This window comes from Syngnathoides biaculeatus, chromosome 2 (genome assembly GCF_019802595.1).
Source record: "Syngnathoides biaculeatus isolate LvHL_M chromosome 2, ASM1980259v1, whole genome shotgun sequence".
NCBI classification, from domain to species: Eukaryota; Metazoa; Chordata; class Actinopteri; order Syngnathiformes; family Syngnathidae; genus Syngnathoides; species Syngnathoides biaculeatus.
This window is the reverse complement of record NC_084641.1, coordinates 5948247-5965522: the sequence shown is the minus strand read 5'-3', so window position 1 is coordinate 5965522 and position 17276 is coordinate 5948247. Positions and strand designations below refer to the sequence as shown.

Sequence of the window (17276 nt, the reverse complement as noted above, 5' to 3'; positions counted from 1 at the left end):
CGGGATAAGCCATATTCGGTGTGGCATACCACAAGAAAGCAGGCGTCAATTTTACGGTTACAGTCGAAATTTATATAGATAATAATGAAATTTCAACCGTAGTCTTGTATTTTACGACCTTTTGTGGTCAGTTTACGACTTTTTTTTTTGTTTTGTTTTAATCACTAATTTTTTTCTCTCTCAATCACTCACTCACTTTTTCTCACTGATCTAAAAAAAAATCGACTTTTTTTTTTTTTAGATCAGTGTTTGATCAACCCCTTGAAAAAATTTTGAATTTTGGAAACTTTATTATCGGGACACACATTAACAGTCGCGAACAACAGTGACGCTGTTGTCTTTGAAAATGGCGTCAGTGCATTTTCACTACGCTGTAAATTGAAGCTAAAGTGTTGGTTCTGGTCGCTTCCGACTTTCCATTTTGGATGTGTTGCGACGGTCCTACTTAGCCATTTAATCGTCGCTCAATAAAAATGCGGCCAAGGAAATTCATACAAGTGCCGTTCGTTGCATAATTAGGCCGCAGTTGCCCCCGACCTCGCGTAGGGAATACTAGAAGCTCAGTACTAGTACTACTCCCACAGCGGCGGCGGCCATTCTGGTGAGTTGCTAGCTCGCACTTGAACTAGCTCCCTTGTTCAAGATGCTACTCACTTTTGTTTTCAATTGTAAACCTGAACAGGATACTTTAATAGGTCCTCGGCGATGTGTTGTGTTTTGTGTGGATTAGAACGGTCGGCGTGGTTTATTTACTTCACGGCTAGCTAGCATCACAACGTTCAGATCACGAGCGAATTTACTAATAACAGCCAAGAATATTTTTCGTACGACTTTGGAAACACATTATCCAACCGTTCAAAAGTTACCTTGGTTTGTACTATATGGTGAAGTGGTACATTTTGCGGTTAAACGCATCGATCGTTTGGAGTTATTAGTAGCTGTAAGCCCAGGTGTAAATTGTAACGTAAATGCTTAGAGGTATTTATGTTCAAATACGTACCTATTTTTGTAAAATTTCAAACGTTGATTTACACGCGATGAGCTTTATCAGACAAATATTTTAACGAGAATTCCAATGAAAAAAATATATTTTCCCCGCAATAAATATTGAGAAGGAATCATCTATATGGGCAGTGTCAAACCGTTATGACTTTCTTAATCTTTGTCCTAATTTGAAATGTCCGGTATCATTGGAAAACTGGCTGAACACAAAAACACAGACAACGGATAATAATGAAGAACCTAAAGTAACTGGAGAAAGTACGTGCATAAATACAAGACCCAAACAGTTTTCTAATGGCACTCAGGTAATTTGTGGTTAATTTCGTACTTCAACGTGGCTAGAAAAATAAACAAGTTGAAGAGCTGAGAATGCGCGAAGAGACCATTAGTTGTTGAAATACTTAGGCACGAATAAAAATAGCACAGTTATGAGGCATTTGTAATTAATAAAATGATGGAACAACAGAATTGACGGAAAATATGAGCCAACATGGCAGGTAGGAGTACCTTGACAAGGGCCAAGTTAATATAAGCAAATCAACCAATTTGCATTACATTTAACAGATGCATTGAAAACATACAAATGATCTTGTGCATTTGAAAAGCGATCTTACAAGTCTTTGACAAATGTTTAACAATAAATTATGGAAATGTTAACAGAGAAAGTTATGTGTACTTGCATTATATGTCAATCATGAATTCAAAAAAAGTCTTATCAATCGTGGTGTATAGTGGTAAAGTCTCATGAAAGCAGTGAAACACAAAAAACAGATTGTGATCAAGAGTGTAACTCGTTGAGTGACAACTTCCGCCAGCCAGCCCTCAACAGATAAACACCTAAAGCGTACTTACTGTGTGTTTACCCATCATTATTATTAACCTATTATAATGTTCTCTTTTTATATTCCAGCTCTCCTGGGTGTACCTGTGGATGTGTCTTTGCCAGTCTGCATGTTGATATAGCACAGAAATATTGGTAGCATTACAAGAGTTCCATTTGTGAATTGGACATTTGCAAATCCTGACACTCACTTTAAACAGTGAATGCCAGTAGCTTCTACACACGCACACACGTACTTACATGTTCAGTATGGCTTCTGTACCAGTGTACTGCTTGTGCCGTTTACCATATGATGTGACTCGCTTCATGATAGAGTGTGACATTTGTCAAGACTGGTTCCATGGGAGGTAAGTGTTCCTTCTTAATGCTCATGATCATATTTGTCTCCTTAAAACAGTTTCATTATTTATATATTCAAAGTTTGATTTTATATTGAACACGTTGTACCAAAATTAACAAAGAAATATAAACAAAATACAATACAGAAATACAAAATTCCCATCCTGAAACTCCCATGTAGTGCCAGTCCAATGTGGGGTTTTAAGAAGTTAAAACGTATTCAAATCCTTCCCCTTCACCTTCTCCCTTTTCAGACAATAATTTGAATGACATTTACACATTGTTAATCAAGGTAGAACTCTCTCTTACAACTGTTGGTCCTTCAAAAATTGCAGTTTTGTTTTGGGGTTTTTGCTGCCCCAGTAAATGTCCAAATCCATTGCCTCAATGCTTCTTCTACTTCTTGTGATAGTGTATGTAAAGTAATCCCTGTTTGTTGTTTGCAGTTCTTTACTCCAAGTAGCTTAATTGTATTATTCAATATGAATTTGGTTATGATCAAGAAAACCATAGAAAATTGCTAGTTTGATTTAAACTTTTGAACTCTTATGAGCTGTTTTCCTTACTATTATTTGTCCAAACAAATGTACCTTTAGTTGCACCCTGTATAAGAAACAAACAAAAAACTGACCAAGAGCTTTAATGAATTTTTCCATGAGTTATGTATGCATGATTTACTTTGCCCATACAAAATACTGTATAAGCTTTTAGTATGCAGTATATTTTTATTTGACTGCATTTGGGGTACCCAGTCTCTCGCCCAAGAATAGCTGGGACTGATAGCCTCCAAAACGCCTGCAGCCCTAGTGAGGATAATCAGTATGGAAAATGAATGCATGATCTCTCCGACTGTAAACAATGCGTGTAATAACTCAGTGGCCTTCCAATGCTATTTTTCATTGCATACCGAGCCACAGCTTCAAACAATGGACATTTATGCTCTACTAAGATATTAAATAGTTTTCCTTTTGGATTTTATGTGGATTTTTAGTCTTTTAGTAATTTTTTTGTTTTTTTTTTTTTTGTACGTTTTTGTTTTGAACCTATCCTGAGCTATTCACTGGGGGGGAAAAAAACTGCCATTTGCGAGTTGCAAAAGATGCTGCTAAAGCTAAGTTTAGCCTGGGTAATTAGTGGAATTCAGAGAGATATTGCCATTTCAATGTATACATACGCATCTGCTTTTCGCATTATTGCTAAGTCCCTCAGTTTATAATTATTATAACATTGACGCTAATTTCTATTAGCTCTTCTATGGCATTTATAATTGTTAGTATAAACCGAGCTGACTTTTCAATGTATATTTTTTGTCAGTTTAACTTGAAACTTTGAATGGGCCAAACTAATAACCTCCCTAAAGGAAGAACTACATGCAGATGCTCCTAAAATAACGCTATTTTACTTTTTCTTAACGAAGGTGTTATAGTACTTTTTTGTACCACTGCCACACTGTAAAATATTAAAAACTTTCTATTGTTATTTTATAGTTGTGTAGCAGTAGAGGAAGACAAAGCAACAGAGATTGATCTCTATCACTGCCCCAACTGTCAGCTCACACATGGACCGTCTGTCAGTAAGTAAAACATTTTTTTTTTTCAAAGTGGAACTGGAAGTGTTGAGCCGTTGCACACAGTTGTCCGGCTGCGCTTCTTTGTATTTTCCTGTCTTCTCCATGTTCACAGTGCGTAAACGCCGTGGAAGCAGCAAGCAAGCAGATGGTGCAGCTGTTGGGGTTAGAGACCCTAATCATCTGGTGAAAACAGGCAGCCCGCAGTTTGTGAGAGAGCTACGGAGTCGCACCTTTCCGAGGTATGCTTCTCTATGGAAAATGCACTCTGACATAGGACGAAAGTGCTAATAATTTCTACCAGTATATTTTAAACAACACTATAATGTTATTAACTATTATACAACTGTACAAAAAAGATAACAGCTGTGTAATTGCACTTAAAGAAACGTACTCAGAGTTTTAAACTGACATGACACAGCAAAATGCCAATGAAGCATACATTAAAGTGTCATACAAATGTGAGGTGATCTTCCAGTAGGCACAAACAACTACAGATATCCTTTTTTTTTGTCAGAACACAGCATGTAGACGTCACAGAACAGGGTGGCAAAAGTATATTCAGAATATTTTGAGCAGATTCATTATTATAAGCAAGCCTGATGGAGCATTTGTCTTCAGCAGTTCCACTAATGTTTAAAAAACAGCTCTGTTGTTAGGTAAGGTTTCTTTTTTTTTCCCCCAAATGACACACATAGGGTTAGGGTTATAAAAGGAGACAAGCCGAACAACTTTCGACCTGTGCGTTTGTGTCATTCACAGTGCAGATGAAGTGTTGCTGAAGCCGTCTGGGGCCCAGCTCACAGTGGAGTTTCTTGAGGAGCATTCATTCAGTGTTCCTGTCATGGTGCTCAGGCGAGACGGCCTTGGAATGACTCTGCCGCCGGCATCGTTCTGTGTCAGCGATGTAGAACACTACATTGGTAATTCACACCCTCCCAATACAGTGGTACTTCCAAGTTCGACCAAAAACGGGTTCGAATTCTAGTTGGTATTGTGATAATGATCTGTTTTCATAATTCATTCCAGTCTTTTTTTTAAACAACTTTAAGGTATTTACAGTACTACGTCAAAAGACTCGCAAGATGGGTAAAAATAATCCATAATTTGGATTAAAATATATACTGTAAATCATGGCGAAGTGGAGTAAATATCTTTTGTCATTTATCAGATCAGTGATTTATGACAAAAAGGCCATCAGATCAGTGTATTCTAAATGCAACCACATCTGAAAACTAAGTGCGACAAACAGATGACAATTAAACTTTAAGAAATAAAAATACTTGAAGATAAGATATTAAAACAAAAAATAAAAACACTAAATCAGATGCAGAGTCTCAAGAGGCTGAAAGGTTTTTGGGTTTTTTTTCTCTCATGATCGTGACAGTTTATCCCATATTTATACATCCAATGTTCAAGTGTGATGTACCTAAACTTCTCAGAATTCTGACATTTTAATTTCTGTCCCTCATAATGGATGTGACAATCCTAGATTTCCCTCCTAATCTATATTTTATTCTCTACTTTTTGTGGGTGTCAATATGTGCCCTGGGACTGACTAGCGACAATTTCAAGGTGTAGTCCTCCTTTTGCCCCAAATTAATTGGGATAGGCTCCAGCACTCCCACGGCCTTTGTGAGGATAAGCGGCTTGGAGAATGGACATGGACTTAACTAAGATTTCGAAGGAAGTTGATTCACAATGGCAATGTAACAAAACATGGAAAGGTACTCTACCAATATAAAGCATAAACAGTGGTATGAAATTTATGTATGACGCAACTCTCTTGATCAGTCATCCAATTGACCACTAATAGTCATCTCTTAGGTATCATGACACTGAAATACTGAGCAACACTGGATAAAGGTGCTTTGATGTATCTTGTGAGAATTTAAGTCTGCATACTTTACAGAAATTTTATCTGGGTCTTTTTCCTCTCACGGCTGTAACCCCCCCCCCTTTTTTTTTTTTTTTTAAAGAAAATGTCGCAAAGAACAACACAAGTTGATCCTTTGATAGATGAAGTGAGGTCGAGTGAGTAACCCAGGTGGTGCCTACAATATTTATTTTCTGAGTCGCTTATCCTCACGAGGGTCGTGGGAGTGGTAGAGCCAATCACAGCCGTCATCGGGCAGGAGGCAGGGTACACACTGAACTGGTTGCCAGCCAATCCCAGGGCACATAGAGACAAACAACAGCTGCACTCACAATCATACATAGGGGGAATTTAGGGTCTCCAATTAATGCATGTCTTTGGGATGTGGGAGGAAATCAGAGTGCTGGAGAAAACCCACTCAGGCACGGGGAGACCATGCAAACTCTATACAGGTGGGGCCGGGATTGAACCCCAGTCCTCAGAACTGAGAGACCAACACTACAGATGCTGTGCTGCCTGTATGATGACAGTTACTCGTTAAATATAAGTCCCAACTTTGGAGCATTTTTCTCACCAGCTTCAAACTTCAAGGTACCATTGTGTATGTTTGAACAAGAACACGGCTCTGTTAATTGTGTCTGCAGGTTCGGACAAGGAGATTGACGTGATTGATGTCTCTCGACAGTGTGACTTGAAGATGCGACTCAGTGACTTTACTGAATACTACAACAGCCCCAACAGAGACAGAGTGCTAAATGTCATCAGCCTGGAGTTCTCAGAAACCAGGTTCTTAAACATGCTTAACGACTAACCTTACTTAGTTTATGATGGACAAGACATAACTACATTTTGAGACATTTTTGTTGGGTGATTTCCTGAAACATTGTAACCCCCGCCCCCAAAAAAAAATACGAGTCTGGGCTCAACTCAAAGGTTGAAGGACACATTTAGTTGAACTTTTTTCAAATAGGACTTTTTATGACATCACTATACAGTTTTACAAAAAGATCCGTGTGAAATTTACTATTGCTTGTTTAACATTTCATCTATATAAAGATTCTGATTTGTTGTGTTGTGCTATTCTTCAATTTGTTGAAATTGATCCAGGCCGGGCGATATGACGTTAAATCACATTTGTTTTGCAGAAAAATCAGATTTCCCTTTTTTTTTCCCCTTTGCTTTGTGAAAAGGCATTAAAAATGTTTTAAACATCTTTTCCCACAGTATAAAATCCCCTTTTGTCAAAACCTATGTATGGTGTTTTGGCAAAAGTATTCGCTCACCTGCCATGTCTCACACGTGATATCCCATTTTAATATTTATATGATGTTGGTCTACCTCTTGCAGCTATGACAACTCTTGTGGGAAGGCTATCAACAAGGTTTAGAGATGGGCTTATTGGAATTTGACCAGTTTTCCAGAAGCACATTTCTCAGGTTGGTCACACACTGATGTTGGACGTGCCGGTCTGGCTCACTGTAATCAACCCAAAAGGTCAGGTTTTGGACAGGTCTCTGTACATCCCAGTGAAATTGATCTGTACTAAATTCTCTTATCCATGTCTTTTTGGACCTTGCTTCGTGCACTGGTGCACAGAGATGTTGGAACAGGAAGGGATAAGACCCAAACTGTTTGACTGTCCAAAATCTCTTGATATGCTAAAGCATTCAGGGTTCCTTTCACTAGAGCTCAGAGGCTAATATTTCAGAAATTTCCAACTCTGTGTGAACATTTTGGAGATGGCCGCTTCCTGTTCCAACGTGATTGTGCATCGGTGCATAAATCAAGGTTCGTAAAGACATGAATGAGAGAGTTTGATGTGGATAAGATTGACCTCAACCCCGTTTTGGATGAATCTGAGCAGGGACAGTGAGCCAGGTCTTCTCGTCTGACATTAGTGTGTAACCTCACAAGTGCGCTTATGGAAAAATGGTTATAAATTCCCATAAACACACTTAAATCTTGTGGAAAGCCTTTCCAGAAGAGATTAGGATGCTATAATCTCAGAGGGTGGACTGATATCAAACCCAATGGATTAAGACTTGGATGTCATTTCTATCTAACTCATGGCAGGCAAGTGAATATTTCTGGCAATATAGTATAAGTAAACAAGATCGTCAATAATAAACGGTCAAACTACATGGATTGAAGACCGCACCCCCTCCAGCTCAGTCTTTAGTCCTGTACAGTTGTGGAGATGAAGGGGTAACAACAGCAAATTATTTGCAGCTTGCGAGCACCTACCTCACCTACCAAGGTTTCCACTTTAAGTTAGTGCTTTTGCATAATGTATACATGGGCACTATGTCAAGATTTAGCATAATTAACTCTGTGATTGCTCTGAGCCAGGCCCCTCTCTTGTCAAATGGAGAAATGTACAATAAAATCCATTAATCTCCCTGCCCTAAAGTTAATAGATAGAAGGGGTGAGTGTTAGGAACATGTAATAGAAACTCTTGCTTTTATTTCAGGCTTTCAAACCTGGTGGAGACTCCAAAGATTGTGCGGAAGTTGTCATGGGTGGAGAACCTCTGGCCCGAGGAGTCTGTGTTTGAGCGCCCCAATGTGCAGAAGTACTGCCTAATGGGAGTGAAGGATAGCTACACAGACTTTCACATTGACTTTGGAGGCACTTCAGTTTGGTATCATGTTTTACGGGTGAGGACAAAACTTCTGACTTTAACATTTCATATTAATCAAATTTCATTTTAAGACCCGTTCCATGTTCCCGTGAACGCAGGGAGAAAAAATATTCTACCTAATATCCCCCACACCTGCCAACCTGGCGCTTTTTGAGCGGTGGAATTCTTCATCCAATCAGAATGAGATGTTCTTTGGAGACCAGGTTGACATGTGTTACAAGTGCTCTGTCAAACAAGGAAACACCTTGTTCATTCCAACAGGTAAGCAAGAACAAATTACTTTCACTTATGCTATGTCCTTCTCTCTATTTGACCATATTCAATAAGGAAACAAATTCGTTGCAGTTGTGAACACATAATTGATGTTTGTTCCAGGGTGGATTCATGCCGTGCTTACTCCAGTGGACTGTCTGGCCTTCGGGGGAAACTTTTTGCATAGTCTTAATATCGACATGCAGCTTCGGTTCGTTTCTTTAAACTTCATTTAATGTTATTCATATACACTCTTTGTGTATGCATTCCCTATAAAAAAGCTCGGTGAGAGAGAAGTTTAAACTGGTCATAATGAAATAAGCACATTTTCCTTTGCTTATATTTTAGGGCATATGAAATAGAGAAAAGGTTGAGCACAGCAGACTTATTTAAGTTTCCCAACTTTGAGACTGTGTGCTGGTATGTGGGAAAGCACCTTCTTGATACCTTCAGAGGTAATGTTTAAATGCCCACATGTTAAATGCACACACTCCCTCACCACTGATTTCATCAAGTTTTCTCTCATAAGCGTTCAATGTTCTGTCTGGCAGGTTTGAGAGAAAATCGCAGACACCCGGCCACTTACCTGGTTCACGGTGCAAAAGCCCTGAATAATGCCTTCCGCACCTGGACCCGGAAAGAGGTAGACTGACTCTTTGACTGTTTTTGTGAGGTAGCTTGAAGAGCACGATTGCGATTCACTGGTTTGATAAACCAGGGGTTGTGGGTTCGTATCCCACTGGGGCCTCCACTCCCTGAGAACGGTTGCGTCAGGAAGGGCATCCGGCGTAAAAATTGTGCCAAACATATGTGCGTTCATCTGAGATGACACGCTGTGGCGACCCCGAAAGGGACAAGCCGAAAGAAACTTACTTACTTACTTACTTATTAACTATAATATTTGTATTTTCAAGTGACCCCGAATTGACATCATTGTGCAAATTACATGACACAAAACAGTCTCCAATGTGCACGTGGCCACACAATTACTGTACACAAGTGTCAACATTGGGGAGCCACAATGCAGTGTTAAATTTTAATATATACAAATGAGACTTCACAGATCATCACAGGTGCTGTGGGAAGTGATCCAATTTGACTTAATTAGCAAAGTATTTATTTCTGTGTTGTATTTGTGTTCAGTGATAGGCACAATATTTAAATGCTCTGCCTCTAGATGACAAAATATACATACAGTGCCATATACATACAGTGCCCTCCATAATTATTGGCACCCCTGGTTAAGATGTTTTTTAGCTTCTAATAGTTTTTTTTTCTAAATAATATGGGACCATAATGGAAAAAAGAGAGAAAAATCCAACCTTCAATACAAGTGCATTTATTAATTGGGGAAAAAAATCCCACATGAGAATTATTTGACATCAAATAATGTATCACAATTATTAGCACCCATGGTGTTAATACTTTGTAAAACCCCCTGTTGCCAACAAAACAGCACCTAATCCTCTCCTATTGTGTTTCACAAGATGGGAAAAGATAGAAAGAGGGATCTTCAGCCATTCCTCTTTGCAGAATCTCTCTAAAGCATCCAGAGACCTGGGTCCTCTCCTCTGTAGTCTCCTCTTCAGCTCACGCCACAGGTCTTCAATGGGGTTGAGGTCTGGGGACTGAGATGGCCATGGGAGGAGCTTGATTTTGTGTCTGGTGAACCATTTCTGTGTAGATTTGGCCATATGTTTAGGGTCATTGTCTTGTTGAAAGACCCAGTGACGACCCATCTTCAGATTTCGGGCAGAGGGCAACAGATTTTGATTTAAAATGTCCTGATAGTTCAAAGCATTCATGATGCCATGCACCCTAACAATGTTCCCAGGGCCTTTGGAAGAGAAACAGCCCCACAGCATCGCTGACCCATCCCCATACTTCACAGTGGGTATGACATGCTTTTCAGCATGCGCATCTTTCGTGGCACGCCAGACCCACTTAGAGTGTTTGTTGCCAAAAAGCTCAATCTTGGTCTCTAACCAAAGCATACGGTCCCAGTTGAAGCCCCAATACCGCTTTGCGAACTTCAAACGTTTGCGTTTATGATTGTGAGTGTGGAAAGGTTTTCTCCGTGCATGCCTCCCAAACAGCTTGTTGGCATGTAGACAGCGCCTGATGGTTGATTTGAAGACTTTATGACCCCAGGATGCGAGCATTTGTTGTAATTCTGTAACAGTGAGCTTTGGAAATCTTTTGATTTTTCTTACCATCCTCCTCACTGTGCGTGGCGGCAAAATAAACTTGGGTCCTCGTTCAGGCTTGTTTACCACTGTTCCAGTTGTTTTGAACTTCTTAATTATTCCTCTCACAGTGGATATGGGCAGCTGCAGTTGAGTGGCAATCTTCTTGTTGCCTCTGCCTGACCTGTGAAGGTCGACACATCTGTCTCACTTGTATGCTGTGTTCCTTTGTCTTTCCCATGTTTAAGAATGGATAAGAGAAATGGCCTCTGTGTCACGTCATATTTATACCCCAGGGAAACAGGAATAACTAATTAAATGTTCCTACATACTCTGGTACACTTTGTAAACCACTGGAGAAATGACAGAAATGCTTCAATTATATTTATTTCCTGGGAATTGTTAAGGGTGCCAATAATTGTGGAACAGGTGATTTCATGAAGAATAATAATTTTTTTAGTCAGGGATTTTTTTTTTTAAATTTTCTTACAATTAATTTGAATTGAAGGTTACATTTTCCTAAAATTTTCAGTGTGACAGTATTCTTCTGCAATAAACACTGAATTTATTTTAAGGCTTTTAGCACATCTTAGCCGCGGGTGCCAATAATTATGGAGGGTACTGTCATTAACCTGTGCAACTACATTTTGAGACATTTTTGTTGGGTGATTTCCTGAAACATTGTAACCCCCCGCTCCCCCAAAAAAATACGAGTCTGGGCTCAACTCAATAAAGGTTGAAGGACACATTTAGTTGACCTGGACATATGTGTAGCACCTACTCCAAATTATATTGATGTGCGGGTCAAAATAAATGGAGGAGATGTTAGATAGAGGAGAACTTCACTTGCTACTTCAATTGAAAGAATACTCATTAAAACAATTGGGCAGCCAGAGCATCCATAAGGGACTGTGAAAGGAGCTGATTACTTTACTGTAACTTCTTACTCACAGGCACTGGGCAATCATGAAGTGGAAATTCCAGAAACTATCAATACCCAGACACTTGTGAAGGACCTTGCAAAGGAGATTCGTCTAGTTGAGGTAACTAAACAAATGCCTCAAAGAATAAGCATGCACATTTTTATGGTGACAAATGAAGTTGAACTGTGTAAAAATGTTTCGTACAATATATATTCTTTGTCAATTTTTTTCACCTGTATTTGTTATATCACTTTGTATTTGCTCTCTTCATAGGACATTTTTCAGCAAAACATTGGTCGCACTGGACCTCAATTTCCTGGCTCGCCGCTCTCAAAAGCTTCCTTGACCGCCTCTCAGAATTCAGGCCGCCCCCCTGGAAAGAAGAAAAGCCTCAAACCCAAAGACATAATTGGAGGTCTTGGGCCAACAGGTCCTAAAAAGAAAAATCAAAAAAGTCTCATTAAGACTGAACCTGGAGAGTTAGACCTGCTTGAGATCCATACCAAGCATACACTGAAAAAAATCCAACCTGGCAAGTCTAGAAGCAAGAACAAGGTACATATATTAAAGATGTAATGATGAAACATTTCAAATGTGTAAGCATAAGCTTTACTTTCTTTACACCTTTAATCTCTTAAGTTGGAGCTTCCTTTAGAAGACTTTGAAGGAAAGTTAAACAAAAGCAAGCTGAAACTTGTGCTGACCAATGGGAAAATTCAAGGGTAAACTTCGAGACTTGTTGCTGTGTTTATTACCTCCTGGTCTCACCAAAGGCTAAGATTCCAACTGGTTATTTGTTCCAACTCTAGCAAGAAAGTAGGCAGCAACGGTGCAGGAGCAGCTGCCAACTACCAGCACCTTGCCATGGAGGGATCTAGTCTTTCTGACCTCGAGTCAGAGGATGAGCTCCAAATAGACGAGACCCCACCTCCACGGCGCAAGCTTACTGGATCAAGCAAGAAGAAGAAACTCAGTGGTGAGACTTGGTTAATATTTGTTGAATGTACTGTAGTTGTTATAGGAAAGCCATATTCATATGCAATAAGTTGTAGAGATTCACGGGGTGCGCTGTGTCATTGCGATGTACAAATGCACAAGTCCTTTGATGTATTGGAGTACCATTTCCTCAGAGACAGTATGTATGCCTTTTGAGGTTTTTTTTCCCTCTTCCCCAGAGTGGCATTGTCAATTTTGACAGAGCGTAAATAATTCTGCAAATAATCGGCCAAATTTGTTTACTTCAAGCTGTTTGTCACTCCCAGTTGTGGTTTACTGTAAAGCTGACACATAAATGCTACCTTAATACTAACCTACAGGTAGATCTCATTAAATCAGAATGTGGTGCAAAAGTTCATTTATTTCTAATTTGACTGTCAAATGAAACCACGTAACAAAAACTATTCAAGTAAAAAAGAAATCATGGAATCAATCTTGAAAAAAAAAAAAAAGGCTCTCAAACTTTGAAAGAAAGTCGCTAATTTAGGCATATAATGGCTGAACACATTTGTGGCATTCTCACTGCAATCAAATATTCTTCAGAGCAAGTTCCCATAACTGAGGCAATTGTAGGTTGTGTGGTATTCACTGGTTTGACCATTTAAAATTTTTGTCATTCTGTATTTTGTTCACAAAGAAGGATAAAAAAAACGCCCCCCCCCATATCGTGCAGCCCTCATGAGCAATATCAAAATGTGTATGCAGGTTTGGCACTCGGTCATAAACTCTATTAGCCAATGAAAATCAGAAAGCAACTATCGCTCTCATGAGCACTGTAATTTGTAGGACACATTGACCATTGACACTTCAAACGTATGTCTCTGTAATAAATTGCATGCTTCAATTCAGTGCCAAACAACATCAAGTCTTCCCTGATCTGGCACTCCCCGGTCCTGGGAAAGCCCACAAGCCTGACTGCTTAGCCAGCAGCAGCTGGACATTGGTGAAATGGAAGCGTTTTACCAAGGGATGGGGGGGCGACCAAACCATTAACACCATTCATGTGACCAGTTTAGGGTAAAGTCCACCTTTCAACCAAAGTCAGCTTGGATACGTTCCAGCACCCCACGGTATGGATGGATGGATGGATGGATAACAAAACTCTTCACACACAGCAGATGGGCTTTTATTAAGAAGGCCTTTTGAGTTTTAACGTCAAACATTTTGATTCACCAACCTGGTGAACTTGGGGAATATTCTCTTTGCCACCTCCTGTTTCCACTTGCCATTGTTGAGATACTAAATGGGCAGTGCAAACCGTATGCATGGTTCACTTCATAAAAGTAAGTTTCTTTCGGCTTGTCACGTTAGGGGTCGGCACAGCGTGTCATCTCAGATGCACGCACATATTTGTTTGGCTCATTTTTTCACGCCGTATGCCATTCCTGACGCAACCCTTCTCAGGGAGTGGAGGCCCCAGTGGGAACCCAAAACCCCTGGTTTACCAAACCAATGGTCTAACCACTGAGCTACGCGGCCTGCTCCGGGGCATGGTTCACTTCATAACGTTTGTAAACAATGCCCTGTAGGTCTGCCTAGGAAGTTGCCCAGAGCCAAACCTTGCTCTGACCCAAATCGCATCCGGGAGCCAGGCGAGGTCGACTTTGACATCGAGGTAAGAGCAGTCTGGATACACCAAAAACAAATATATGGACTCATGACACTTTTGTATATGGTAGTTTCGCCTGTATGATTTGTATTTTTTTCCTAAATAAATAAATGTGAGGTCAGTAGTGCATATTATACATGGGTGTAATAAAAGTTTAAATAAAAGTCCATCATGAGGAAATGGGGTATTAGTAGATACGTGCTTTAGAGAAGACAATTTAGTTTTAAAATAATTTTACTTCCAAATATTGCATTCTATTTAGATTTAGCTTAATACTATAATTTACCTACCTCTACATTATGTTTTAACACACTAGTGTTTAATTTTACACAGTGAAGTTTTTGCTATTTTCCACCTCAGATCTGGTCATTGGCACTTTAACTGTCTTGCACAATGTACTGTAACCTCGAAAGTTCATCTGATTGGATGGCATTTTGACTCCTGGTCGTAGATAATTAAAAAAAAGACACAACAACAAGCTGTAGACGAGAGATAAATACACAGGGTCAATTAGCATTCATATTATTACAACTATTTATGAGATTAGGGGACTAACCGACATAAAACAGTGTAGGCCCGCTGGGAAATCCTCTATTAAACCACCATGTTTTAACAATGATGTGACCGTCATGTTAATAATCTGAAATAACAGTAGTCTGAAGCATTAAAAATAAATGAAAATGGAACTTGGGTACACTTAACCTGATAGCTGTTTGCTGATGAAACACATCATATTCATCACAGTGTTATTACTTAGTGATTGTGTATTGTCGACAAGCTGTATGATGACTGTGTTATATTGTTTTTTCTTTGTATCATTCGAGTCTGTCAGTTTGTCATGCATAATCCCCAAGAAGTAGATTGAGGACTGTAAAGGTGCCAATCTTCAATAAAGAATGTTTGTGCACATGGGCTCAGGAGGATTACACCACAGATGAAGAGGCCCTGGCTGCTCATGGTGTGAAAGGCGGAGCAGGGGGCATCCTGGACTTACTGAAGGCCAGCAAACAGGTGGCAGGCTTGGACTCCTCTACACTCAGGTTGGAACACTGAGATATAGCTTCAACAATCCTAATCTTTATAGTTAAAATATACACTTCCTTTTCTTTGGAGTGACTTATAATTGCCAAACATGTTTCTCCTCTTCCAGCGAGGAAGCCCCAGCCTCTCCCAGTACTCGAGATGCCATCCAGGGCATGCTCTCAATGGCAAACCCGCCTTCCTCCTCCTCCTCTTCTTCTTCTTCCTCCTCTTCCTCGTCATCCTCATCATCACCCGTGTCTATCTCTGGTGGACTGACCGAGGGATTGGGAATAGTAAAGGGGAAATGTGGCAGAGCTGTGTGGGTGACTGGTGGAGTAAAAAAGACCACAGGAACTGAGAAAAAAGCTGTTATCCAGCGTCCTGGAAAGCGGCCCATTAAGCGTCCAGCAAGACATCTTAGTGAGGAGGACAGTCAAGATGAGCAGGAGACTCTGGGAACCTGTTTTAAAGATTCTGAATATGGTGAGCTACCAAGAACAAGCATGGTGTTCCTCTACAAAGAACAGTCAAACTCAAGCACAGTGGTATGCGTACAGGAGCTGCAGTTAACCTCAGCTCACGCTCAGACACTCCCAGGCAGACCCTATGGGCTGAAATATGTCCCACTAGCCATTGGCTTTCAATTTTCGACCTGAATTTGAAAAGATAATTTGAATTTGCGTTAACTGAGGTCCATTAAGCTTCAAAGCGAATTTATCAGAGTTTTTTTTCCACTGACATGAAAGATGGTACATCTCTCCGGTTCTTTCCAATGTAACTTCGGCCTGGCATCGAACTTCATATCTTGGGCTTTACTGACGCCTGGGGTATAAACAGCACACAGCACATCTCGATTAAGAAAGCGCTTTTTCTAATGATTTCAGGATGTTTACGTCAATGATTTGGGGTCCTGCCGTTAAGAAGCCATTTTCCTGGTCCAAAACATGGCCCCACCTCTTAAAGGCACATATCTAACACGGAACCTAAAATATGAACTGTAATTTCTATAAACTATAGTTGACATCTAACTGACTCTCGACCAGGGGTGATCAATGTGTTGGTCACTTGCGAGGCACTTTGGGTCGATTGCATGACAAAAAAAAAAAAAGACATCTAGCAAACTGCCATGTTGGCCTCATACGATATACGATGATACACTCTTGCGTATGCATTCCTGTTGTTCGATCATGGGAGGTTGGCTGCTTGAAAAGTAGATCACGGAAAAAAAAAAAGGTTTTGGCACCCCTGCTCTAGACTATGAAGTGTAATTTTGAAACATTATGGTTGAAATCTTTGTGTTCAAATGTGTTTACGTTGTTTAAAAAGTGCATAAGTTTAAATGTTAAAAGTGTGGATAAGTAAAACCATAAAGGAATTTGCATGGTCTCTCTCTATTGCAGATTTTCACCTATAATGGTGTTTCATTGTACAGTAATTCACATTTGCTCCCTCTAAATTTCTGCCTTCATTGATGATTCTACTTAGTTTATCCATCATTGGAGTCTGATGAGGAAGAACATGCTAACAAAGCTAAAATGAAGCGGAAAAAAAATTGGGATGACACACCTTGGAGCCCTAAAGGTAAAGACAAGAGTATCCTCATATTCCCATTTTAGATTTCTAATCCTTCATCTTCTACCAATTTAATCTGTCATCCTGTCTTCAATTAACAGCTAGGGTGATGCCTACTCTTCCGAAACAAGATCGACCAGCCAGAGACGGCGCTCGTGTGGCATCAGTGGAAACGGGACTGGCAGCAGCTGCAGCCAAGCTAGCACAGCAAGTGAGTACAGGAACAATGACGAGATGGAATTACAATCAGGTTAATGAGCAGCAGCATATTTATAGCTATTAAGGCATAAGTACACCATTTCTTTTCTTCAACAATGATTCAGGAGCAACATAAGCCTGCTAAAAGGAAGTACACCAAAAAGGTGCGTCCTCCTGTCCCTGTTATGAGCCCTCCTTCAGTTCAGATAGAGCACACTCCGCCTTCACCACCACAAATTCCGGAGTCGGC

General features: G+C 40.0%; 1 protein-coding gene across 1 annotated transcript; it reads left to right on the top strand.

Moving 5' to 3' along the window:
• Positions 1–223: 223 nt before the first annotated feature.
• LOC133505728 (histone lysine demethylase PHF8-like) lies at positions 224–8222 on the top strand. The gene is made up of 8 exons (XM_061829130.1): positions 224–601; positions 1913–2190; positions 3670–3755; positions 3865–3991; positions 4512–4672; positions 6270–6411; positions 6973–7061; positions 8097–8222. Exons 2-7 carry the CDS (start codon positions 2084–2086, stop codon positions 7010–7012), a joined length of 663 nt encoding a protein of 220 aa, XP_061685114.1. The 5' UTR covers positions 224–601; positions 1913–2083; the 3' UTR covers positions 7013–7061; positions 8097–8222.
• The last annotated feature ends 9054 nt before the right edge of the window (positions 8223–17276 follow it).